The sequence below is a fragment of the Talpa europaea genome (assembly GCF_964194135.1).
Source record: "Talpa europaea genome assembly, chromosome: 5".
Taxonomy (NCBI): Eukaryota; Metazoa; Chordata; class Mammalia; order Eulipotyphla; family Talpidae; genus Talpa; species Talpa europaea.
The window spans coordinates 89,016,275-89,041,562 of record NC_140071.1 but is presented as its reverse complement, the minus strand read 5'-3'; the positions used below and the strand labels follow the sequence as shown (position 1 = coordinate 89,041,562).

At 40.2% G+C, this 25,288-nt stretch overlaps 1 protein-coding gene across 1 annotated transcript in view; it reads left to right on the top strand.

The window, feature by feature from the left end:
* Positions 1-479: 479 nt before the first annotated feature.
* The window catches only part of HERC6 (HECT and RLD domain containing E3 ubiquitin protein ligase family member 6), a gene marked incomplete at both ends in the record, with an annotated part of 59,932 nt that continues 35,123 nt past the window's right edge, over positions 480-25,288 (top strand). Inside the window, 11 exons of the mRNA XM_084232961.1 lie at positions 480-774; positions 3,989-4,148; positions 5,646-5,722; positions 7,524-7,751; positions 8,833-8,927; positions 11,409-11,536; positions 12,469-12,605; positions 13,440-13,507; positions 17,048-17,163; positions 17,749-17,808; positions 20,742-20,835. Of these exons, the coding sequence (XP_084089087.1) occupies positions 480-774; positions 3,989-4,148; positions 5,646-5,722; positions 7,524-7,751; positions 8,833-8,927; positions 11,409-11,536; positions 12,469-12,605; positions 13,440-13,507; positions 17,048-17,163; positions 17,749-17,808; positions 20,742-20,835 (1,458 nt within the window). The remainder of the gene's footprint in view (positions 775-3,988; positions 4,149-5,645; positions 5,723-7,523; positions 7,752-8,832; positions 8,928-11,408; positions 11,537-12,468; positions 12,606-13,439; positions 13,508-17,047; positions 17,164-17,748; positions 17,809-20,741; positions 20,836-25,288) is intronic.

Here is a 25,288-nt window from a genome sequence, read left to right as displayed (position 1 = left end):
CCATACTGCTTTATATTTCTGTATGTTTTATTCTTTTTCATGTTGCATTGTTATAGTAAGTATTTATTGATCAGCTTTATAGGAGAATGTAAAACTGCATTTGCAGTTTGAATTTGCAGTGCAAAACCAGTCTGAGAGGATGGGCACTCTGATGCTTTTCACTAAGCACTCCAGGCATTATTCTGACACTGGACGTATTGTCTCCTGACCTGACTCTAACACGTTGGGCTTGCTGTACTTTACTGTCCACACTGCATGCACATGGTAGCTGAGGCGCAGGACCCTTAGGTAACTTGCTCAGAGTCACACAGCTCACAAGTGGCTTCTAGGAGGTAAGTCCCAGCGCTTTTAACTGCTGGGACCCTCACTTCTCCTCCTTACTTTGTGAGTTTGATTTTCGAAAGTCAAGAGCAGGGAGGGGTCCAGATGACCAAGGTCACCTGGCCAGCAATCCTGAGGTCCAATTGGACCACAACGTCATGCCAGAGGCAGACCCAATCAGTTTAGAGAGATCAGGGCACCACGGACACCTGCCCTTGGGAGCCCAAAGCAACGGATCCAGGGCGGCATTCGCGAGCAGCGGAGGGATGTACTTTTGCTGGCGCGCGGGTTCTAATCCGCAGGGGCGCAGGAGGGCGCCCGGGAATCTGCGGCAGGCGGCCAGCGGGGAGCGCCACTCCCTGCTGCTGCACAGCGACGGGTCCATCTCCGCGTGCGGGGACAACAGTCGGGGCCAGCTGGGGCTGGGGGACGTGCGGGCCCGGGAGCAGCCAGGTGAGCGCCGGGCCCTGGGGCAGGACGTGGTGAGGGCGCTGGCAGCCTGCGGGGCTCCCACCACCCGAGAGCCGCAAACGCTGCTGTGGGATGCCCGGGCGCGACGTCCTCAGTTTCGTTTACCAGACGCGCTTGGGGTTTGTTTCACTTTCCAGTTCCTCCAAAGCGAAACTGAGAGGAACTAACCCTGCGCGCGCTGCTGCGGGCGGGGTCGGTGTCCCTCCCTTTCGCCTTTGAGACCAATCCTTGGTCTTCTCAAGGCATCACCTTTCAAACGCGCTTTGTGGCTTGCACAGTTGTAAAGCTCTCAGAAATACCCTGAGACAGCTTTTTTCTTAAAAAGCATATATGTAACAGCATTTTTACTGTTAGTGGTAACGTAGAAATACCTGTAATTCCATCACCCGAATAGAACTCCAAAATTTTGAGTCATTTCTTTCTTGCCTTACTCCTATTATAAGGCTAAGCATTATAAAAATTATTCATTGTACAGTTTTATATACGCAGTGTTTATACAGCTCTGTAAATTGCGTTTTCACGACACATAATAATATCATAAACATTTCATTATGCTTTTTTTAAACTACTTTTTTAATATTTTTTAAGATTTATTTATTTTTTTATACAGGAGCTGGGGTACAGGCCAGAGGTGTGGGAGGGTGAGAGCATTCCCCAGAGACAGAGCACGGACAGAACACGCAGACTGGCGAAATACACTGCTGAGAGGACCAGCGGGAGAGACAGAAGAGGTCTGCTGCGCCATGTGGGACTCTCCCTGGCTAACCAGGAATCGAACCCACGCTGCAGAGGCTGGGGACAGCTTCACAGCGCTGTACTCAACCCGCTGCACCACCGGGGAGGCCCTCATTATGCATTTTTAAAGCACGGTTTAAATTGTTGCATTACATTTCAGGCTCTGAGATTGCCATGATGTAATTTTTCTCCTTTTGTGAAAATTCGACTTTTTTCCATTAGGGATTTTTATAAATAATACTATGACTGATATAAGTAAACACTTGACCAGATTTCTCATTACTTGCTTGGAATAAATTCCAAAGCATTTGTCTAGGAAGAAAAACCTTTTGTCTACCTTCGTAGGTCCTTTCGACGGGACATGCAAATTAAATAAAGACTATTTAACTTTATCAAAGGTTAACAATAGAAAAGGCATGCCATTTTATTATTTTTTGTGCAAAGAAAGGAAATGAAATGGAAGAAGTGGTTTGACTTGGAACTTACATACCATGTTAACAAAAGAAAGGGGATTGGGCTTTGAGGGCTGCTAAATTATGGGAAAGTGATTTGGAAATATATAGAGAGGAAATTTTAGTGAAAAACAAGGGCTATTTTAGTAAAAGCTGTTTGTTCTAATTTATCTCAGTGCTGACTCTGGTTGTAAGGGTCACTATTCTTTTCCTGGTCTGAAGAGATACCTTCACAAAGGGAAAATTGTGCCCTTCATTTAAGTAGATAAGGGACGTATAGAGAACTTTTCCTACATCTGTTGATTTTCAATTGCATTCAAAACAAAATGATCCTATGCCAAGGTGGCATATTGGATGTGGCCTATCCAGATCCCTTTTGGGCAGAAATAAGGGCATCATACTAATGTCAAATTCATAAACATAGGTTTATGAATCGTTGGAAATTCTTTTATTATTGCATAGTTTGAAAATAAATCATTGAAAAGGATAAGATCATAAAGAATTGGAAAAAACCTTCAGTGTTAACAAAAGCTAAACTGATAATGGTGTTCTAACTCTTACCCTCTAGTAAATCAGGGAAAAACATTTTAGATTGACTTGTAGGGAGATCTGGTCAGGTTATCATTTGTAGTCATATTTGACCCATTTAAAAGCTTAGTACTGGGCCTCCCCGGTGGCGCAGCGGTTGAGCGCTGGGTTGCGAAGCTGCCCGCAGCCTCTGTAGCACCAGTTCGATCCCCGGCTGCTCCCCGGCCATCGGAGGAGGGTCCCACATGGTGCGCAGACCTCTCCTGCCGCCCGCTGCTCCCCTCAGCAGTGTACTTCGGTCCTTCTGCCTGTTCTGCTCCCCGCTCTGGCTCTGGTGAATTCTCTCACCCTCCCATGCTTCTGACTGTACTCAGTGCTTGTACAAAAAATGAATGAATGAATGAATGAATGAATGAATGAATAAATCTTTTAAAATAAATAAATAAATAAATAAAAGCTTAGTACTGCTCCCTTCACTATGAAAGGATTTGGCATCTGCCGTTTTACAGGTTCCTTCTTTGCAGGGCAGTTCCTACTCTTACTTTGCAGATCTGGGAGGCCAAGAGAGTAGAGGTGATCATCTCTCCAGTTCCCTTTATTTTTGCTGGATTTTGCTATTGCTGTCATAGAGATACCAGAGTCACAGTCCCCAGAGATTCCCCTCATTCATGATGTGTGCTCCTTTACATAGCAGCTCTATTCTCATAAAAGCAGTGTAATACACATTAAACTTATTTTCTTCATACCTTTAGTATGGACTTTAGATCTGATTTAAAAGTCCATTGGAAGAGATAGAAATCCAAGTGATTCTGGACCTCCCCAGTGGCGCAGCAGGTTGAGCGCTGTCTGCAGCTTCCCTAGCGCCAGTTCGATTCCTGCCGGCCAGGAAGAATCCCACATGGTGAGGCAGACCTCTCCTGTCTTGCCTGCTGCTCCCCTCAGCAGTGCTTTTGGTCCTTCTGCCTGTTTTGCTCCCGGCTCTGTCTCTGATGTATCCTCTCACTCTCCTGCGACTCTGGCCTGTACGCCAGCTCTTGTATAAATAAAAATAAGTCTTCAAAAAAATAATAATAGGGCCTCCCCTGGTGGCACAGTGGTTAAGCGCTGGGCTGCAGAGCTGCCCGCAGCCTCCACAGCGCTGGTTCGATCCCTGGCCACCAGCGAGGGTCCCACATGGTGCACAGACCTCTCCTGCCGTGCCCGCTGCTCCCCTCAGCAGTGTATTTCATCAGCCTGTCAGTTCTGTTCCCCGCTCTGGCTTTGGTGAATCTCTCACCCTCCCGTGCTTCTGACTGTACCCAGTGCTTGTATAAATAAATAAATAAATCTTAAAATAATAATAATAATAACAATAACAATAATAAAAGTTTGCCCAAAAAAATCCAAGTGATTTTTCTGTTTTGAAGGTAAGTACTGTCTTAAACTTGTTAAGTTGATATCCTAGTGGCCAGTGATGTTTTGTTTTGGTTTTGTCCCCACAGCACCAATTAAGGCAATTAAAGGTCTGTGTATTAGTTTCGTGAGCTGTGGAAAGGAGCACTCCCTGGCTGTCTGCCACAAAGGAAGGGTCTTTGCATGGGGAGCAGGTTCCGAAGGTCAGCTGGGGGTTGGAGAAGATAAGAAAATAAGCCTTATACCTGAGTAAGTATTTCAATTCATTCATTCATTCATTCATTCAGTCAGTCAGTCAGTCAATATTTTTCAGTTCCATGTCCCAGGCACTGTACAAGATGCCAGGGTACAAAGATGATTATGATAAACATAGTCCATAAGCTCAAGGATTACAGCATATTGAAGGAGGAAGGAGGCAACTTATAGCATCAAGCATTATTTAATTAGTGCAAGGAAGGAGGTGGGGGGGATGAACTGAGAATGTTTGATCTTTCTACATAATCTTTTCTAGTGGAAATAACTGTGGGGACTCACTTGAAACCTAAGAGTTGGCATAAAGATTCTACCAAAAAGTGAAAGCATTTGAGCCACAGAATATACAGAAAGATATCTCTCATCTTAAAGCTTCACCTATTGACTAAAATAGAGACTTTCAAAAATACAGCTGCAGTAATCCTCCTGGGAGTGAGCTTTCCTGTGAATCAGCTACTGTGAAGCCAGATTGGCAAATCATCTTCAAAAAAAAAACAATCAAACCATCCATACTCTCCCACTCAATTCCTAAAAAAACCCTTTTTAAATGAGTTGATATAAATAACTGTTTACTCAGGCTATTCTACAAGTTTTCCATTACTGGGAACTCCTGTGTACATTTGGAAATAAAGCTTGGATTTTTTTGCATTCATCTGTGCCCCTAATAATTGGACCCAAGTTAGAAGAGGAGTTTTCTTCTCAGCAAAATTTTTTCACTAGTCACAAACCACTGAGTCCTAGTATTTAACTTAGAAAATGGTGGGTAGTTGGAGGGGAGGGAGGAAACCATATCTTCACAAATGACTTACAGGGACAAAGGGCATGACAGTCTAAATTGTGCATTCATGAACTTCACACTTTGGGAACATTCAAAAGCATGTTTTTTAATACTAAGAAATTACTTCTTGTTACCTTCTCCAGTATGAAATTATATGACAGATATAATGATCTCTTATCATTGAACATGGAATGCAAAGACCAAAGGTTCAGTCTAGCGCCATGACTTGATAGCTGTGTGATCTCTTTCAGTTCTGTTAGGCTCAAACATATGAAATTGCCAATAGTTATTTTTTTTATTTATACAAATTGCAATTTAAAAAGATTCAACCTAATGGTTTCTCTTTCTTACAGTGTTTAAACTGGTTGTTCTATATTAATTTTCTATAAAGTGTAAAGCTCTCTGCTGTCTGTGTGTGAAGACATTATTTTTCTTTTGTGCCAATAAGGATAGAATGAAAGCTAGTGATTGTAATGCATTAGAAGTTCAGTAAAAGTCACTTTTGCATCATATACTCTTTTGGATTCATCATTGTACCTTTGTACATGTGGTTGTCATGTTAGAAACAGTTTGAGGGCTTTGGAATAAAAGTGCTACAGAAATACAAGAAAATAAAATTGCTTCCCTAATATAATGTGTTACCTGGGATAGTTTTAAATATCTGTTTGGTGACCCACTCTAAAAAAGGATTAATAAATTTTATCTTTTCATTATAGGAAGATAATGTCACTCACTGATATAAAAATAATACAAGTTTCCTGTGGACACTACCACTCCCTGGCATTATCAGAAGGTATGAAAGGCCTTTTTTTGTCTCCTAAGTGTCATAAAGAAATAACATTTCAGGGCCTCCCCAGTGGCACAGCAGTTGAGCGCTGGGTTGCAAAGCTGCCCGCAGTCTCTGCAGCTCCAGGGGTCCCACATGGCGTGCAGACCTCTTCTGCTGCCTGCTGCTCCCCTCAACAGTGTACTTTGTCAGTCTGCCTGCTCTGTTCCCTACTCTGGCTCTGGTGAATCTCTCACCCTCCTGCGCTTCTGACTGTACCCAATACTTGTATAAATAAATAAAAAAGAAAGAAAGAAATAACATTTCAATAAAAATTATATCTGTTGGGTTTTTTAAGATTTATTTTTTATTTATTTATGCATGCAAGATGGGGGGTATAGGCTAGAAGTGTGGGGGGTGAGATAATTCACCAGAGACAGAGTGGGAAGCAAAACAGGCTGATCTATTGAAATACAATGCTGAGGGGAGCAGCCAGTAAGACAGGAGAGGTCTGCTGTGCTGGTGGGTTAACTCCCTAGCCGGGGATTGAATTCATGTTGCAGCTGATAGCTTCATAGTGCTGATGAGACTTAATCCCTTGGGCTGCCAAGGAGACCCTATCTGTTAATTTTTTAAATCATCGGGATTCGTTTTAATGCATTTAGAAATTGTTAACTCTCCAGATCTTATAAGATGTGTTGCTCTTCATCTTATCTTTTCAATTTCTTTTGTTCTTATTATACTCTAAGTAGTGCCTTATTCTTATCTCACTCCCATAAATGGCCATCACTGTTCACCTGAGCTGACTGCTGCCTCAGAATCGATTTCCAGCACTTCACTCTTTACATTGAATCATTTGTCTACACTGGCAAACTCAGACAGAAAGAAAGACCTGTTTGTCTTTGTAAAGGCAGGAATGGCCACGGTGCAGGTTTTCTGATCCCATGCAGACCGGGTAAAGGAGGAGTTCTGGAGCCCTCAGGGGTTTTGCAGGTCTTTTATTGGGGTTCACCAGGCATATGGCGGGCAGGGGTGCTGGGGGGCAGGGAGGCTGGCAGGCCTCCCAGCCCCCAACAGGTCTTCGCTCTGGGCTCTCTGGCCTTCTCTCAGCTTCTGCTTCTCTTGCTTATCTCTCGGTTTCTGCTGCTTCTTTCTCGGCTTCTCTTTCATCTCCTGGCGTCCTCATCACACCGCCCTTAAAAGCACAGTCTTAGCCCAGGTGAATCCCATCTCCATACGCCCACACCCTACTCCAGGTGCCCACCATCAGGCATGCATTCAGGACCGCAGGGTTCCATCACCTATGCTAATGGTGTGAGGGCAGAAAAGCCTGATATCTTTTACCTTACCCTACACTCTTTATTACTTTAGTCAGAGAAAGAAAATCAAGATGTCAAAATCATGAGTGTTTTTGTCTGCTATCACCCCCCATCCTTCATCCACCCTCTCTCCATATTTCTCAGGGGAGAGTGTCTGGGAGAAAGATCTTTTGATGTTGTCCCTTAAGTCTTTTCATTTCTAAAATTCTTTTTCTGGCCTTTTTGGAGGTTTTTCTCTCCTTTATTCCAACTTGCTGATTCTTTCCTCTGTTTCAAGGCTATGGTCTGAGCAACTGAAAGAAAACAGTTGCCCTTAACTTGGAGGGAGAAAGAGTGGTATTTGTTGGAACATACTTTGGAAGGTGGTATCTTGAGCATCGCCCTATCTTTAGGTAGAACACCTGAACCTCCTTTATCACTGGGCTATGCTTTAAAGATTTTGAGAATTAGAGTGAATTTGGTGTTCCATTGTGTGTACAATTCTGAATTTCTCTTCTCTATTTTTGCAGATGGCCAAGTATTTTCATGGGGAAACAACAACTATGGGCAGCTGGGCCTGGGGAAAGAGGCCCCATCCCAAGCTAACCCACAGAGGGTGAGGTCCCTGCTGGGGATCCCCATGACTCAGGTAGCTGCAGGAGGGAACCACAGTTTTGCCCTTTCTGTCTCTGGGACTTCATTTGGCTGGGGATGGAACAAAGCAGGTCAACTGAGCCTCAGCAGGAATAAAATCCCAGGTAACGAGACTTTTTCTTGTAATAAATCATCATTTCTTTCCAGTTGGAAGACCAACTCTGCACAGGACAGTCTTGAAGCTTAGAAGAGTGTTTCAAAATTTGTGACGCATTAGACTCCCCTGAAATGGGGCCGGGGGGTAGTATATCAATTTTTTTTTATTGCTGTGTAATGAATTACCACAAACTCAATGGCTCAAAATAACACAATTTATTATCTATTTGTTCTGATAGTTGAATGTCTTATTTATTATGGTCTCAACAGATGAAAACCAAGTTCTCGGAGAAAAACTATTTTTTTGTCTTTTCCAGTTTCTCAAAACTGCCTGAATTTTTTACTTAAAATCCTATTTATTCTTCAAAGTCATCAATAGGACTTCATCTGCCATAAGAACATTTAAAAATTTCAATGCCCAGGTCAGACCCATATCAGTTAAATCAGAATGTCTAGAGACAGAAAGCAGGCATCACTTGTATTAATGATCCAAAAAGTAATTCCCAAGTGCAGCAAAGTTTGGGAAACACTGGGTAGACGATTAATAGCAGCAGGGAGACAACCAGTTCTTTTAATAACCTTGAAAACAAAACTACTATGAATTCTTCCCCTGAACCCCTGACTTCTGTTAAATTCTCTAGATTTGATTAACATATATTTAACAGCTGTTTTCTATCACACTGTGCTGAGCATTTAGATCTCCTTTCATTGAACTCTAACAATAATAAGTGGGTCTTTTATTTTCTCACTTTTATTACAAATTTGCAAAACACCTACCAATGAATTCATAAGTGAATACAATATGATGCCAATATTATTTGAATGAGGGTCTTAAAGTTTAAGGTAATTGCCTTTGACATTTCAGAAGACTGGTTTCCAGAAATAAATGCTAAAGGATTGTTTTTCTTATCTTTTCAAAAATGGGGCTAATTATCTCTATTTTATAATATATCTGATTGTTGGCTTTTTGAATTATGTTAACGAAGTATGTTAATGAAGTGTAAAAATATTTGAAAAGTATAAAAATATAAAAACTCATGAAATCTGAATCTGTTTCTTGTACTGTAGAAATCTCTTTGCTTTCAACAGTGCAAAGCTCCAAGCCTCTTTTGATCGGTGCACTGAGGAATCTCTGTGTGACTTACATCAGCTGTGGTCATGAGCACACCGCTGTGCTGACTCAGGTAACTCAAGATGCCTCGCCATTTTTTTTTTAAATCCTAGAGAAAAGTTAACATAAGGCATATGGACTGATTATTATTGAGAACAAGACATGTGTCAGTGTCTCAACGCAGCCAGTCTATGGACAAATACTTCCTGAGAAGAAATGAACCCCATGTAAGCCATGAAATTTTCAAGGTCGTATAACAAAAGCTAATGTTGGGTTCAGGAAATATTTTCAGAGACCTACTAAATTAGAATAAGAATTAATCCTTTCAGCGATTATTCATTCGTAATGTATTTCTATAGATGAAAATTACAATAGAGGCAACAAAGTCATTTATACTGGTTTCAGTAGCCCAGTTTTACAGACTGGAACATACATTGTTGCATATCAATGTGGCGCATTTATGACCTGGCTTCCCCAAAGTTTTCCTCCCATTGTTGTGCTGCTAGCACAATAAATTCCAGCGGGATACATTCTCTCCTTTGCCACAGGAGTAGACTTGAGATAACTCTTTGTATAGCTGAAATATTTATTTAAAAACTAAGTGTCTAAAATAATTGCTATTTAATTATTTAAAATCAAGTGTGGATTACATTATTCTTAGCTGACAGAGGAAAGCTAGAATTGTTTTAATGAAGAATCATCTTTTGAAAAAAGTTTATTTTCAGAGATGTGCAAATAAATAAAGTAACCCCATATTTAAATGGTACCATTACCCTTGGACCAATTAGTTTATCATGCTTTCATTCTATAAACACTTAGGTATTTGTGGTGCATTTAAGAGCTTAAGTACTTTTTTTTATTTAAATATTTTATTTTATATAATTCTTACATCTTTTTTCATCTTTGCACAATTTATGCATTTTCATTTTGGTTATATTCCCCATACAATTGCACCCCCCCCCCTTTATTTTGACTCTAGTCCTTCCTCCCCCCCCCCCCCAGTATGTCTCTGGTTTATAGTTGCTTGTTGATTTTGATTTTTACTTTGTATTGATTAGTCTTTTTCCTGGTCTCTTACTTAGGCTTTCTAAATTCCTGCTATGAGTGAGACCATCCGGTATTTTTCTTTTTCTTTCTTTTTTTTTATGTTTTTCTGTGAACAGTTTATTCAGATATTTTTTAAATAAATTTTATTTTTATATTCCCCATACAATTACAATCCCCTTATTTTGACCTCAATCCCTCCCCTCCCTGCCCCCCACCCCCCCATAGAGTGTCTCTGGTTCATAGTTTTTTGTTGATTTTCATTATCACTTTCTTATAGTCTTATAGTTATTCATTTTCCTGGTCCCTTATTTAAGTTTTCTAGATTCCTGCTATGAGTGAGACCATCCGGTATTTTTCTTTTTCTTTCTGGCTTATTTCGCTGAGCATGATCCCTTCCAGCGCCATCCATGTTGCTGCAAATTGCATGTGTTTATCTTTTTTGAATGCTGAGTAATATTCCATGGTATATATGTACCACATCTTCTTGATCCAGTCATCTATTTTTGGGCATTTGGGTTGTTTCCAAAGCTTAGGTATTGTAAATAGTGCTGCTATAAACATAGGGGTGCAGGTGCTCTTTGGGATTGATGTTTCTGTGTCCTTTGGGTAAATATCTAGGAGTGGAATTACTGGATCATATGAAAGCTCTATGTTTAGTAGGTCCAGAAATCTCCACACAGCTCTCCATAGTGATTGGACCAGTTTGCACTCCCACCGGCAGTGCAGGAGAGTTCCTTTTTCTCCACACCCTCGCCAACATTTGTTGTTGCTAGTTTTTTTAATATGTGCCATTCTCACTGGTGTAAGATGGTATCTCATGGTAGTTTTGATTTGCATTTCCCTGATTACAAGTGATGTTGAACATTTCTTCATATGCCTATTGGCCATTTGCATTTCCTCCTCAGAGAAGTTTCTTTTTAGCTCTTCTGCCCATTTTTTGACTGGATTATTTTCTTTGTTGTTGTTGAGTCTCATCAGCTCTTTGCAGATTTTTGTGATCAGTCCTTTATCATTAGTGTTGTGTGCAAAAATGTTCTCCCAGTCGGTGGGGTTTCTCTTTGTTTTGGTTATTGTCTCTTTAGCTGTGCAGAAGCTCTTTAATTTGATGTAGTCCCAGCTGTTGATCTTTGCCTTCACTGTCACTGCTTTGGGTGATGTGTCTGTAAAGATGTCTTTGATGTGCATATCACGTAGTGTTTCACCTATATTTCCTTCTATGTATTTTATGGTTTCAGGTCTTATGTCTAGTTCTTTAATCCATTTTGCATTTCCTCTTCTGAGAAGAGCTTAAGTACTTCTTAAGGGAATGTCTATTATTTTGCATATTTAGTCTGTTTACTTTACATTCACTATTAGAAATAATAAATATAGGAATTGTCCTATTTGTATAGAGGTTATATTTCACTTAGTCTCTCATAACTCTTTTACAGTACCCAATCCTTTCATTTTTAGCTCCTTTTTACTTTTGTTAACTTGAAGTTAATCTGATTCATACTATTTTAAACAGAAGGGGAGAGTGTTCACCTTTGGAGACAATAGCTATGGACAACTGGGACGCAGCTCCACTGCTGAGAAGAGAGGTCCACAACCTGTGGAAGGGATTGATGGGCTTGTTTCTCAGATCGACTGTGGAAGGTAACAGGCTGTATTTTTTTGGTTTTTTGTATGGGAATATTCTTAAAGCTAAAAAAACTAAAATATGTAACTGTTGTTTTTCTACATCATTTTCCTTTCTGTAAATTTACTTCTTTCAATATCATTTAATTCTCATTTAAAACTTTTTAAAATTTAGACATTGCATTTATTTATTGAGAATTTATTGGCAGGCCTCCCTGGTGGCTCAGGGGTTAAGTCTCAGCACTATCAAGCTATCACCAGCCACTGCAGCCTGCCTTCAATCCAGGCCAGGGTGCTAACCCACATATGGTGCAGCAGAACTCACCTGTCTCGCCCACTGCTCCCTTCAGCAGTGTATTTCAGTCAGTCTATTCTGCTCCCCACTGTGTCTCTGGTGAATCCTCTCACCTCTCACCTCTTTCTTAGACCCCAATTCTTGCATGCATAAATAAATCTTAAAAAAATTTTAAAAAGAATTTTTTGGAAGTCTTATGTGTATAATCCATCTTATTAGATACTGAGGGTGGAGAGTAGATTAATAACAAAAGTAGTGGTGCTTGTCTACTTGAGTTGCTAAGACAAAATTAATCTCATGCAAATAGATGTTGTATATTTGCATACCTGCATAGAGTTTTATATAACTTAAGACACTTAGAGTACTATCAACCAAACTGATTAAAAAAAATAACTCAAAAGTGCTTGCATTTTAAAACACAAATGACAGAAACCAGATATAGATCCATTCTATTTTTAAGATTTTTGGGGTTGTTAAAAGTTAATACCTACCCTCTGTTTAGCAACATAATTTGATTTCCTCTAACACTGACATTGTGATAAGGAATCGGTACCCTTAGTATAAGATGAATCTGTTATTTTGTGTTGAGTTATCTCATTTTCTCAAAAAGCAGAGTATCTTGGGTCTTCATTGTTGTATATCTTCCTTCCTGAAGTTTTCACACCCTTGCATATGTCTATACCACTGGCAAAGTGCTGTCTTTTGGTCGTGGACCCAATCGCACCAGGAAACCAACTCGTCCAGAGACCCCAACAGAAAACTCTGACATTAGCTGCCTGATTTCTCCTCATGGTACGTGTGGTCCCACTCAGTCATGACTTTGTGTTTGTGATGCCACTGGAGGAAAAATATTATTCAGCTTTCTTTCAAAGAAGCCTGTAGAAATGTGCTCCTTTTAGTGCTTTTATTTTAAATTTATATATTGTGCACTATTTCTTATGCAATCATTTCTGGAGTGTTAGGTAATCATTGCTAAAAATCAACATAATGTAAAAAAAAGATCTTTAATTGGTTACTTAGGCATCAGAAAAGGATACTTTATATAATAAATCAAACCTCTTCTAAAGCACAGCAACCTGGTTTCATTATGCAAGTGGGTGACAAAAAATACTTTTTAAGCTAAGTGGACATATGGAATATAATCTGATAATGTTAAGCTCTTTGTAGTCAAAATCCATTACAAGGATATAAATTTTTAATAAATAAGTAAATTTAGCTTGGGAATACCTCAGATACTTTTAAGAATTAGGGGTTTGTTTTTTTTTTTAAGATTTATTTATTTATTTATACAAGCACTAGGTAAAGTCAGAAGCGCGGGAGGGTGAGAGAGTTCACCAGAGCCAGAGCAGGGAGCAGGTCAGGCAGACTGACGAAATACACTGCTGAGGGAAGCAGCAGGCAAGACAGGAGAGATCTGCTTACCATGTGGGACCCTCGCTGGCGGCGGGGGATCGAACCCGCGCTGCAGAGGCTGTGGGCAGCTTCGCAGCCCAGTGCTCAACTGCTGTGCCATCAGGGGAGGCCCAAGAATTAGTTTTTTAAAGCAGTTTTATGTTTACAACCGAAGATTATTTTTACTTATAAAAATAATATTTATGTATTCATATGTTTATGACTGTCTTTTAGATCTTGAGGGTGGTCAAGTCAAACATATTTTTGCTGGAACATATGCCAACTTTGTGACAACTCATCGGGTATCTATAACACTTTTTGTTTCCTTTAAAAATAATATTAAGATATTCGAATTTCTAGCTAAAGTAATTAGATCTGTTGGAATATTTTTTAAAAATATTATGTACAATAATTTGCACTTCCTCACTTGGCTACCTAAGATGACATGCCCCCCCCACCTAAATTTACTGCTTTTAGACTATTTTTTAATAATTAAATAAAATCATGAACAATGAAAATAAAAGTAATAATTAATGTTAATAGTAGATCCATGTGTTGGGCACCAAAATACTTCGAAAGGATTGACCCATTAATCCTTACAGTAGTTTCAGTTGCTATTATTTGCTCCCTTTTACAGAGGAAAAACTGAGTTTTTCATCTTACCCAAATTGAACTTATCCAAAGTGGCACTGCTAAGATTCTGGATACAAACTGGAATAATCCAGCTTCAAAACTGAAACCATTACCCACATGCCATAATACTTTGCTAATTGTTTGTTCATTTTTTTCTGTAGCATGTTTTATTGACGTCACATTGGTTTACAACACTGTACATGATTTGGGGATATAGGGTCATACCTCTTCAGATACACATGGCCACACCACCCCACAGACCCCTGTCCCCAGCCAGAGTCCTTTGGACCCCCTCCCCCTTTGCCCTCTACTTTTGCTCTTCCCCTTCTGGTAACTTCAGTTCTACAGTCAGATTTCTAGGGCTTGTTTTGGTTTAGTTTTTTCTTTCTTTCTTTTGTTCCTCTATATTTCAGGTATGAGTGAAATTATATGGCTTTTGTCTTTCTCTTGTTGACATGTTTCACAATACTTTCCTGACTATTAACAGAGAGATGTCATTACTATATTTCTGGGCAAGTTCTCAAATGCTCACAGGGAGACAAAAGCATAGACAGTAATTTTCCTAATTTGCATTTCTTTCTATTATCAGGAATGTTTTAAACTTGACATCTATATAGACTCTCACTATATTTCCTGGCACCTAAAAGGGTCAGTGGCAATGGTTTCTGTGCTGCTAAAGGTAGTCAGGAGATTGTATTTGTTGCACTGTCATAACTGTTCAATTAGCCAGTTTATAAATGCCTCTAATATGTCAGGCTCTGTCTTGGTGTTTGCATGAAGAGAACAATGCAGATGAGAGTGCACTCATTCATGGTGTTTGAATTCCACAGGGAAGGACACACAACCATTGGTGCAGGGAAGAAATTTCCCCTCCCCCTCTGGCTTCTTCTTGGGCTGGATAAGCAATCAAATTCAGATCAGATAGATTAATAGGAGAAAAGAAACTTTCCATCTCTGTCTGCCAGGCAAGGAAAAGACTTAATATTTAACCCTATAAACCCCCAATCTGAAGTCTCTTCTAAGAGTTCTAGCCACATTGTTGAAGTCTCCACCCTCATGACCTGATATCCCCTCAAAGAGCCATCTATTAATACATCACAGGGGGTTAGGATTTTAACATTTCAATTTGAGGGAACACAAACATTTAGTCCATAACATTATAACATTCTGCCCCCGGCTCCTCCTCCCAAATTCATAGTGTTCTTGCAAAAAATACACTAATTCCACAGGAGCTCCCAAGCATCAAAGATTGTTGGGCTTGGGGTTACACTCTAAAGTGATCAGAATTAAGGTGTATAATGATCACAGAGGAGATTGTTTCCAATAGAAACTAAGAAGGGGTAGAACAATTATTGATGATGATGAAGTACGGGGTATCACCTTACATAGGAGAGTGATTTTCAACTAGGGGTGATTCTGTCCCAAGGAAATATTTGGCCATGACTACAGGTCATTTTCCGCCTGCAGAGGGGCTTTTGTGTTGGAGTGGCTGCTACTGCCTTCTAGTGGTAGAAACCAGGAACGCTGCTAAGCATTCTGCAATGCCCAGACTACCTGTTGCTCACCAAAGAATGACCTTTCCCAAAGTGTCAATAGTGTAAGTTTAGAAACTCTGATCCAGGGTGTGGGAGGTTGGGTGCAGCAGTGGGCAAAGAGTGGAAGGAGATCAAGACTTGAGAGATCAAGGTGGGAGATACATTGTGTTCATCAGTTCAGTGGAGACAAGGATATAATATGTAGCAGAGCACGGAAATCTTTAGAGGACTATATTAAAGACAGATATTTCTTCCATACCGATGATTCTGACATCTCTGACTGAGCCATTTGATTTTAAGTATTGAGTTGATTTTAAACAACACTGATTAGTTATTTTGACAACAAATAGGATCCTATCTGCTCTCTTCTTCTGTTATTTGTATACAAGTAAGAGACACACAAGCCTTCCCCAAATCCAAGTCTAACAATCCCTTATATTACATCTGGAAAAAACCCGGTCCTCTTCCAGCTCCATTAGAGGAGAAAGAGTGGGAGATGCAAGGCATGCTGGGACCTATAGTTTGCTGATTTACACAGGAACGTGCAGTCTCTTTCTAGCCTCCCGACCTAATTAAAATAGAGTTATCACAAATGTATAGAAACATGGTTCTCAAAGTGTGGTCCCTGAACCAGTAACATTAACATGTCATGGGAATTTATTAGATGCAAATTCTTGAGCTCCACACTTGACCAATTGAATCAGAAAATGTGGGGCTGGGTCCAGCAATCTGTGCTTTAATGATACTACTAGTTAATTCTAATGCATGGTCAAGTTTAAAAACTATTGATATAAAGTAAAAGCCTGTAGATGACTAACAGGGAAAAAGAAACTAGTGTTTATTGAACACTACCTACCATAATCCCATAGACTTTTTATACTGAATAATATTTAATCTTAACAAGAGCCCCAAAAGTAGGTATTATTAATTCATTTTCTTTGTTATAGTTGGAAAAATCCATATTAATCACAAAATTTGCTATTTTAAGTGTACAATTTAGTGCTATTAATTATATTAAAAAATTTTACAAACATCACCACTATCCTTCCCCAAAATTTTATCACCCCAAACAAAAATCTGTAACCATTAAATAAATAATCCCAACCCATCCAATCTCATAACTTTCTGTTTATTAATTTGCCTATTCTATATATTTTATGGAGTGGAATCATATAACATATGTCATCTTTTATCTGGCTTATTTTACTTAGCATAATGTTTTTAAAGTTCATTCATGTTGCAGTATCTATCAGAATTTCCTTCCTTTTGTAACTGAATATCATGCCACTGTATTCCACAAATACTTCCAGTCATCTGTTGATGCTATTGGTGGATACTTGGGTTGTTTCTGTCTTCTTGGCTATTGTGAACAATGAATGTTTACAATGCTATTGTAATGAATGTTTGCATATCATTATCTGTTTAAGTCCTTGTTTTCAATTTTTCTCTGTTATTCCATTTTTTAAGTGATAAAAGTAAGGTTCTGACCAAATGGCCAATCTGGGAATTGGACAGCTGGTTCAGTCTGTTACCAAAGTTCCTCCTGACAAAAACCACCATCTGAGTGGAAGGGGTGTATTCGGCCTCTGCCATTAGCTTTACTGGGTTATTGTCTGGTGTGTGTGTGTGTGTGTGTGTGTTTTCATGATCACTCTTTTTTTTTTCACCTTGAAGAAATGTTCCACAGATGTTTCCAAGAAAACCCTGCCAAAAATAAGCCAAATTAACCAGTGTCTGACAGAAAAATGGATAGCAGTGACAAAAAAAGCTGCAAGAAAAGAAGCTGAGAGGTGACTCTGTCTGATATTAACCACTTTGATTTGTTTCTGAAGTCTTGGTCTTTTTTAACCTTGATTTAAGAAAGAGGGTTTGGCTTTGTTATGAAGGCACTTGCCTTTTAACCGTGATGCTCTTCTACCACCTCTTGGTGTGAAGAAGTCTTTGTTGTATTTATTCAGTCATCATTCATTTCACAGAGGTAGACTGAAGAGATACAACATTCCAGGCACCTTGACAGGCGAGGGAGATGAAGGAGTCAGAGATGCTTTCTGTCTTGCAAAGTCTTCAGTAAGGAAGACAGTTTTAATATTTTCAGCCTATTTTCTGGGACTCTATGAGTTCATGTTTTCAGAAGGATGCATTTCATTTCAACTTACATGACTCAATCAAGTCACCTAGCGGGGTTTGAGTGAGATTTAGCAGTAACATACAAAACATACCCAGAATTTGGGAAACTTAGGAGAGTAGCTATTTTCACTAATAATGATTCCCCCTAATCTGCTATACTTGGGTTGGATACTTGAATTCAAACACTAGACAAAAGGACGCATGTTATATAGTATGTTGTGACTTAATTCTTGATATTACCTTCACAGTGAAATTAGAACAATATTTTCATCTCCTGCTTGTCTGACTGCAAGTTTTTTAAAGAAAAGGTAATGTTTACAGAAGGTTTACATTCTTTTAAACTGGGGAATATTTAAAATGAAATGTTTTGACTCAGTCTTTTTAATTCGTGAATTGTTCACTTGGAAAAAATACAACATGTAACTGCATTAGTTGTTACAGAATTCTTCCATTTTGTAATTTTCTACTAGACCATTCATCGAAAGTTGTAATTTCTATTTTACATTGTTTACTTTTCTGCCCTGCCCACCTCTATTATCAGATAGGAAGGAATGGTGGTTTTTCAGCTTTCAGTGATCAGTTCATTCTAACATTGTGTTAACAGTGAGAGGCCAAGGTTGCATTTTGCAGTTTATTGTAGTGGGAACAATAAGGAAATCAAATCCTTTTTTTTTAAAGACTTATTTTTATTTATTCAAGAACCGGGGTATAGGCCTGAGGCGCGGGAGGGTGAGAGGATTCACCAGAGAGAGAGTGGGGAACAGGACAGGCAGACTGACGAAATACACTGCTGAGGGGAGCAGTGGTTTAGACAGGAGAGGTCTCCTGCACCATGTGAGTTGCTCTGAGGTCAGTGGGGATCAAACTGGCACTGCAGAGGCTGCGGACAGCTTCACAGCGCTGCGCCCAACCGGTGCGCCACTAGGGAGGCCCCTCAAATCCTATTTCTTTTATCCTACGCTAGTCTTATCTCTATAGAGGAAAGTCTAATTTCTCTCATATTTCATTTGGCATTTGGACTGATTCAGTATTTAAACAATTCTTTTGTGAAATGCTCAACATTTGGTCTTCCATTTCTTCCCCTCCCGCTATGATACCCAATACTGTGTTGGTAAGTATAAGGTGATAACTTAGGCATACTAAAAAATTTAATAGTTTATCTGAGCAAACATCATTGCAATGGGCAGAGCCAAACCTGGAGTGGTTAGGAGTATCTCCCCTATGGAATCTGGAGGAAAGACTTCCATAAAGAAGATACAGAAGCAAAGTAAGGAAAGCTTTTGATTGACTGACTATTGCTTGAAGCTAGTTGGCTGTTTATGACTGGTTGTCTTTAGATTTCGATTAGATTTGGGTTTGCTTAGGCAAGTACCACTGCAATAGAACCATCTCATTGTAATGACCTCCCTGTTTTAATTAATTTAACAGTACATAAGGGAGGAGAAGGAGAAATACAGCATAAAGGAACTCTTAGGTTTCCCTGTGCTTCCTCCAGAGGCCGGGTCTCTGCTGATCTGTCCGTAGCTGGTGGAATTCATACACATGGACATCAGCCTTATGAGGTCCCCACTCCTTCCTTGTTGATTTGGCCTATATCTTGTACCCTTCCTGACCAATAGGTGGCTCTGACTTAACTCCCATTTGCAGGTATTCCTTGCTCCTACTGAATCCCTGTGGCCCCTTTGATTCTTAAACTGGCTGTAATCTCAGTCACCCCTCTGAGGGACTGGAGAACTGTCAGTTTCAACATCCTCCTCTAGGAACTGGAGAAGCCTGGTGAAGTTAAATGGCATGGCTTTCCTCTGGCTGCTCACAGGCTGTTTGTTTCTAGAGGCCAGAGGCCAAAGGCAGAGTGAAAGCATGACACTTATCTTTTCTCAACTGTTTGCCTTCCTCTCCTGAATATGCTTCAGTCTGGAAGGGAAGGACTATTATACAAAGTGTCCTAGTTTTTCTCTTCTCTAGCTTCAGCGTAATCTTTATTGCTTATAATCTAATCTTTTCTATACTAAAACTATTATCTTTCAAAAATATAAAGTGCCCATGCCTCCCTCCCATGAGTGTTGAGCCTCAAGGTTTGGTCTTAAAATGTCAAAGTCTGTAAAGGAAAATAAATGTAAGGAGAAATTTGCAGTACTAGTACTTTTTTTTTTTTTTTTTGGTGCCTGCTTAAGTGTTTTAGACCTAATATTACAATTGATCTGTTAATCCAGCAAACTGGTCAGCAGATTATATATAGACTTCTCATATATTACCAACACAACCCAGAGGAATATCAGACCTAGAGGGATCTTTGGTCATGTTTCTGAGGGAAAGGCCAAGCCTTTAATGTGGGATGGGGAGGCTGAGGGCTTGATTAGGATGGGAGGAAAAATGCAACCATCCAGGAGGAGGGAAATAGCAAGGCAGGATTTTATGGCCAAAGATTCAGATGACCTTAGGGCATAGAATGTCTCTTGATGCTTCTATTGAAAAGTTAAAGGGTTTTTTTCAGAAGTCCTTGAATGAGCAATTAAGTCATTTTCCTGACTTCTTGGAATATTAAAGTCATGCTAGCAAAACAGTGGATATCCAAAGTAATGCAAATGTCCCCAGGAAGGCAAAGGGTGGGTAGGTAGTTTCACTTCTCAGTGGGCAAGTGATGAGGGAAAATGGATTCAGATCTCAGCATATAAAATTTTCCTATTATTGCTGCCTAAGGTTCTTTTTTTTTTAAAGATTTATTTTATTTATTTATTTGTTTGTTTGTTTATACAAGCACTGGGTAGAGTCAGAAGCACGGGAGGGTGAGAGAATTCACCAGAGCCAGAGTGGGAAGCAGAGCAGGCAGAAGGACCGAAGTACACTGCTGAGGGGAGCAGCAGGCGTCAGGAGAGGTCTACGCCCCATGCGGGACCCTCCTCCAGTGGCCGGGGAGCAGCCGGGGACTGAACTGGTGCTGCAGAGGCTGCAGGCAGCTTTGCAACCCAGCGCTCAACCACTGCGCCACCAGGGAGGCCCCTGCCTATGGTTTTTGTAACTACTCTAGACATATCATGCTGTTAATAACTCTCTTTTATTTTATTATCTACCCTCTTTTAGAAGTGTATAAAAAAATTTATGCCAAGTAAATTATTTTGAAAGGAGGCAAACTTTAAGAAAGTTTTCCTCTGATATTTAATAAACAATAAATAATGATATATGTTCAGATGTATTCCTCCACATTTGTTTATATAACTTTTTGCATTTCTTGTATCCAAAGAGGGTCTGGAGAATTGCTTTCCTTTGATGTGGACTTGGGAATGGCAAGAGATACCTTCAAGAAGTTAACAAAAAAAACATGGATTTCTTCCCTGGTAATAACCAATATTTACCTGAAAAAATAGAGCAATAGAATTTGTTTACAGGAACCAATATAATTGATAATTGCAGTGAATTTTGCTGAGGAAATTGTGATAGGGACGGTTAGTGTTTATTATGAGGTTACTATTATCCAGAGATTGTATTAAGTGATGACGTTTATTTTATTATTGACCCTTAAAGGTATTGAGGTCGTTTTATGGAGTTGATGGGTTTGGAGTTTGGGGTCCTTGGGTTCACTATGTGAAAGGTTTCACCAGAGCTCCCTGAGATACAGGGCAAGCTAGGAATTAGGCAGTTTTAGGGACACTGCAGGAGGGGACCTCGGAGAATTGAGGAAGGCTTCAAAGATAAGGGCAGCAAGAGGAGTGTAACCAATTCTACTAGGAAAAACAAACATCCCAGGACCAAGGACAACATTGTTAACGCTGGTCCTGGTTTCCTTCAGGTGGTAAAGGGAGGCAGAGATTGGAAAAATGGAGAGTGGTTTAATTTATGGACAACTTAGAAGGGCAGCTGTTTAACTTCAACACAGGGATGCCCATCCAGAGGACTGGGCCATAAAGATAAGGATGTAACAAATGGGGAAAGAGAAAGCTGTTAGATAAGGAATGTGAAGATCCCCCACTCAGTAGCAAATTAGGTGAGACAGACGAGAACTAACCAATCACAAAGAGACTGGTGGAGCTTTAGAATAATTAGGGAAAGAAGGTATATATTCCCTGAGACACAACTCCACTTTGGCTTCCTTGCCCCTCCCAGGCCTGGTTCCCTGGCCTGGGAGTCCCACTTTATTTCTGTTCTTTTTTCTCCTTAATAAACTTTTTCTTTCTCTAAACAAACCTGACTCTTCTCACTTGCTTGCCTGAGCATCTGCGAAGTTCCTGCTGCAGCTTCGTGAGACACCAAACCGTGGGGGCCTAGTGTCTGGGACTCAGCGCTGCCCCTGCAGCCTGGGATCTGTTCCTGGCTGGGAGACTAGGCCTGACAATTCCGGTATCATCCCCAGGCGAGTTTCTCCATGAGACAGAGATGTTAGTTATATTGAAAGAACAGGTTTGCTAGGAAAGGGGACAGAAGAATAAAGTACACTTGCATAGACACAAGCAGGCAGATGAGCTGCCCCTTTCTGGGGGGCAGTGTTAGGTTTATCCTCCTCTTTTGGTAGGGAGGGGCTCATCTTTGTGACTGGTTAGATTGTAGCTGATTTTGGACAGCTCTGCAGAATCAGAAAGAGGCCAGAGATTCCACTATGGGCCCAATCTCCATATCTTTACCCTCAGATCTGTGGTCCAGACAGTCCCCACAGGAGTCTGATACCTACTTGGGTCTTATGCTTTGTGATAAGGCACTGGGGCCTAAGGATCTTGATTTCTATAGCTGGGTTTATGGTCATGTTAATCCCCTCTACCCCCACCTCCTTGTGTGAATCAGGTTTAGTCTCCAGATGCTTCCTTTAGATTTTCTATTCTTTCCTCATCACTATGTAACAGGGTGGTGCCCAGGAAAAGGGGAGGTTCCAGGTTCCCTGCTCTACCCAAAGGAGGGTGGAGCTGAGCAGGAAGGAGAAGAAGCTGGAGAGGAGACTGGGAGAAAAAGGGAGCAGGATGGAGAGCAAGAAAGAGACCTGGAGGAGGCATATGGAGCAGAGAGACATGTGAAGAAGCTGCGCTTGCTTTTAGGTCCTGACTGGTTGAAACAGCTGTGGGTGAGAGACCCCTGGGGAGACTAGCAATGGCAGCTTTTATCTTGATTTTGATTTTGCTCTTTCCTCCTGGACTTGTCTGGCTGTTTCTGCCCCTTTCCGATGGGTTCCTGCCGGAAAGTACTTTAGACTCATGGCAGGCTTTCGGGCCTTGCTCTGGGCCATTCCCGTTTGGGTGGACTTTTACCCATGAGGGGATGGGTAACTTTGGGTGCTTGATTTAGAAACTATATTCTATGTTTTTTTGTATTGTTCCTGATTGCATTCAAGCTCCCTTCATTAAAGGTCATATATGTATTTTCTTGATGTGGTAGATGGCAGAACTTTTTTAGAGCAGGCAGTTGGGCATTCTGGGGTGCCCCTCTCCCCGCCCTGTAACAAGTATAGTATATAACATTATACTTTTTTCCAATATGTAAGAAGCTATTTGTTAAGAGGTAAATAATATCTAGCATGACATATGAAAAGTACACTAGAATGGAGAAACAGAATTCTCTTATTCTGGATTGGGATACTGAAAAGCTCATTCTGTAATTTGATGACTTCAATTCTAATTGAGATGGAATCTGTGTCTGTTATTCATCTTACCTCTTTGGGTCATGTTTTTCTTTTCTATTGTTATGGCAATTTCCCAGAGAAACAAGATGGCACTCAGAGGTGCAGAGAGAAAGAGAGATTTTTTCGTCATACTGGCAGGCTCAGTGGGGTAATTCCCAAAGGACTTAGTCTGAGAAACAGTGGTTCTGGGTTTTTATACAGCTTGGGCAGAAAAGCATGTGGAAACGGTAGAGTTAGCATAGCCCAGATAAACATCTTCTTTGTTTGCTGAGCTCAACTGAACAGGTATCAGGGTGGTGGTGGGAGGGAGGGCATGTTTAAAGGAGGTATGTGTTTCTTTCAAGTAACAGAGCCTGGCCTTCAAGGCCCCTGCTCATTTTCCACTTCACTATAAGTTGTTTATAAGTTCTATTGCAGTTTAGTATTTTGTGATTCTGGGCTGTGCTGAGAAAAAAACTTTCCCCATTCCAATTTATTTATCCCTGTACAAATTTAGTTTCACTAATTTACTAAGACAGGAGACTGCACAATAGATCGTAGACAAAGTTCAATAAAATTTTATTCTGTTACAGGGCATGGTGAGGAGCACCCCAGAACCCCCAAACATGCCCACTCTAAATAGGTTCTGCCATCTGCCGCATCAAGACAAAACATATTCTAGTAAGACCTTTAATGAAAAGGAACTTTAATACAATTAGTGGGCAGTACAGAAAAAGACAAAGATAATAGTTTTCAAATCAAGCACCTTAAGTTCCCAATCCCCTTGTGGGTAAATGCCCAGCCAATCAGGGTTGGCCCAAAGCTAGGGCCACTAAGGCCCAAAAGCCTCCCATACGTCTAGGGCACCTCTTGGTGGGGACCCATCAGAAAGGGGCAGAAACAGCCAGGCAAGTCTGGAAGGAAAGAGCAAAATCAAAATCAAGATAAAAGCTGGCATTGTGAACCTCCCCACCAGTCTCTCACCCATATCTGTTTGAACCAGTTGAAGACCAAGAAGCAAGTGCAGTTTCTTCACATGTCTCTCTGCCCTGTGTGCTTCTTCTTGCTCTCCTTCTGGCTCTCCATCCTTCCTTCCTCCTTCTTCAGTCTCCATCTTCTACTCCTCCCTGCTTAGCTCCACCATCCCTGGCACTGCCCTTTTTCTTGGGACCACACTGTTAAAATTTAAGTGCTTATGGAGCAATCAGATGAAAAGGTGCTTTGAAAAGTCAGGGATAAGTGTTTTTTGGTTGTTGCATTTTTTTTTTTATAACAATAGGGAAAAAGGAAAGAGGAGAAAGAGCTTCTTTGGGAAAACAATTGGGACTTGTAGGGAAGACAGATAAGCTGTTAGGGAGATGGAAGAGTTACACCTTGTGATAATGTTCATTTATGCAATTTCTCATCCAAGTCTTCCTGGCAGTGAAGCTCACCTGCCTGCAAAAGGAATTATGGCTGCTTCACTCTTGGGGTTTCTGCATCTAGTCAGATAAGGGAAGCTCTGAGGCTTCTTTCTCCATCTTCTGTATCTCAGATGTCTTCAGTTTGAAGTCATCTTCATATCATTTTGGTGGGCCTGAGTGAGTTCCTATATTTGGAAAGGAAAAAGGAAGAGTGTTCCTTAATATACAGTAGATATTACACTTTGATTTTAAAGATGGCATAAATGCTTTCAGGTGTATTTTCAAAATAATTTTATTTAGCTGATATGGCAGTGCACATATCAAAGAACTTTATTTTCATAGAATGATCCATAGGAAAAGGCTCTTAGTGAAACAACTTTGGCAACACAGAGTCATGATGTACATTAGTAATCTAAGATTCTATGATGTCATCCACTAAAAGAAATCCAGTTTTTTGACCCTCTTTTTCTCAAATATATTTGACTTTGTGATACTATTGCCCTCTAATGTATCTACTAGCTTTCCACAGAAATCATGTTCTTCTGGAGATACGAAGAAACAAATTATGAAAACATGAACAAAATAGCAACCATTTTCCAATTTGGCTGTTGCATATATCTTCTTACTCTTATGTGGATGCAGACACTACAGTGAGGAGTATCTCAGATATTTCAGACAGAATAAATAATGCCAGCTGTTATAACTACTTCCAGATCTTGCAGAAATAGATTTCTTTCCCATACCATAGTCTAATGAGGGGTGGAGATAGGAGGCACCTCTGGAGAAAGAAAAAAATATTTTTCC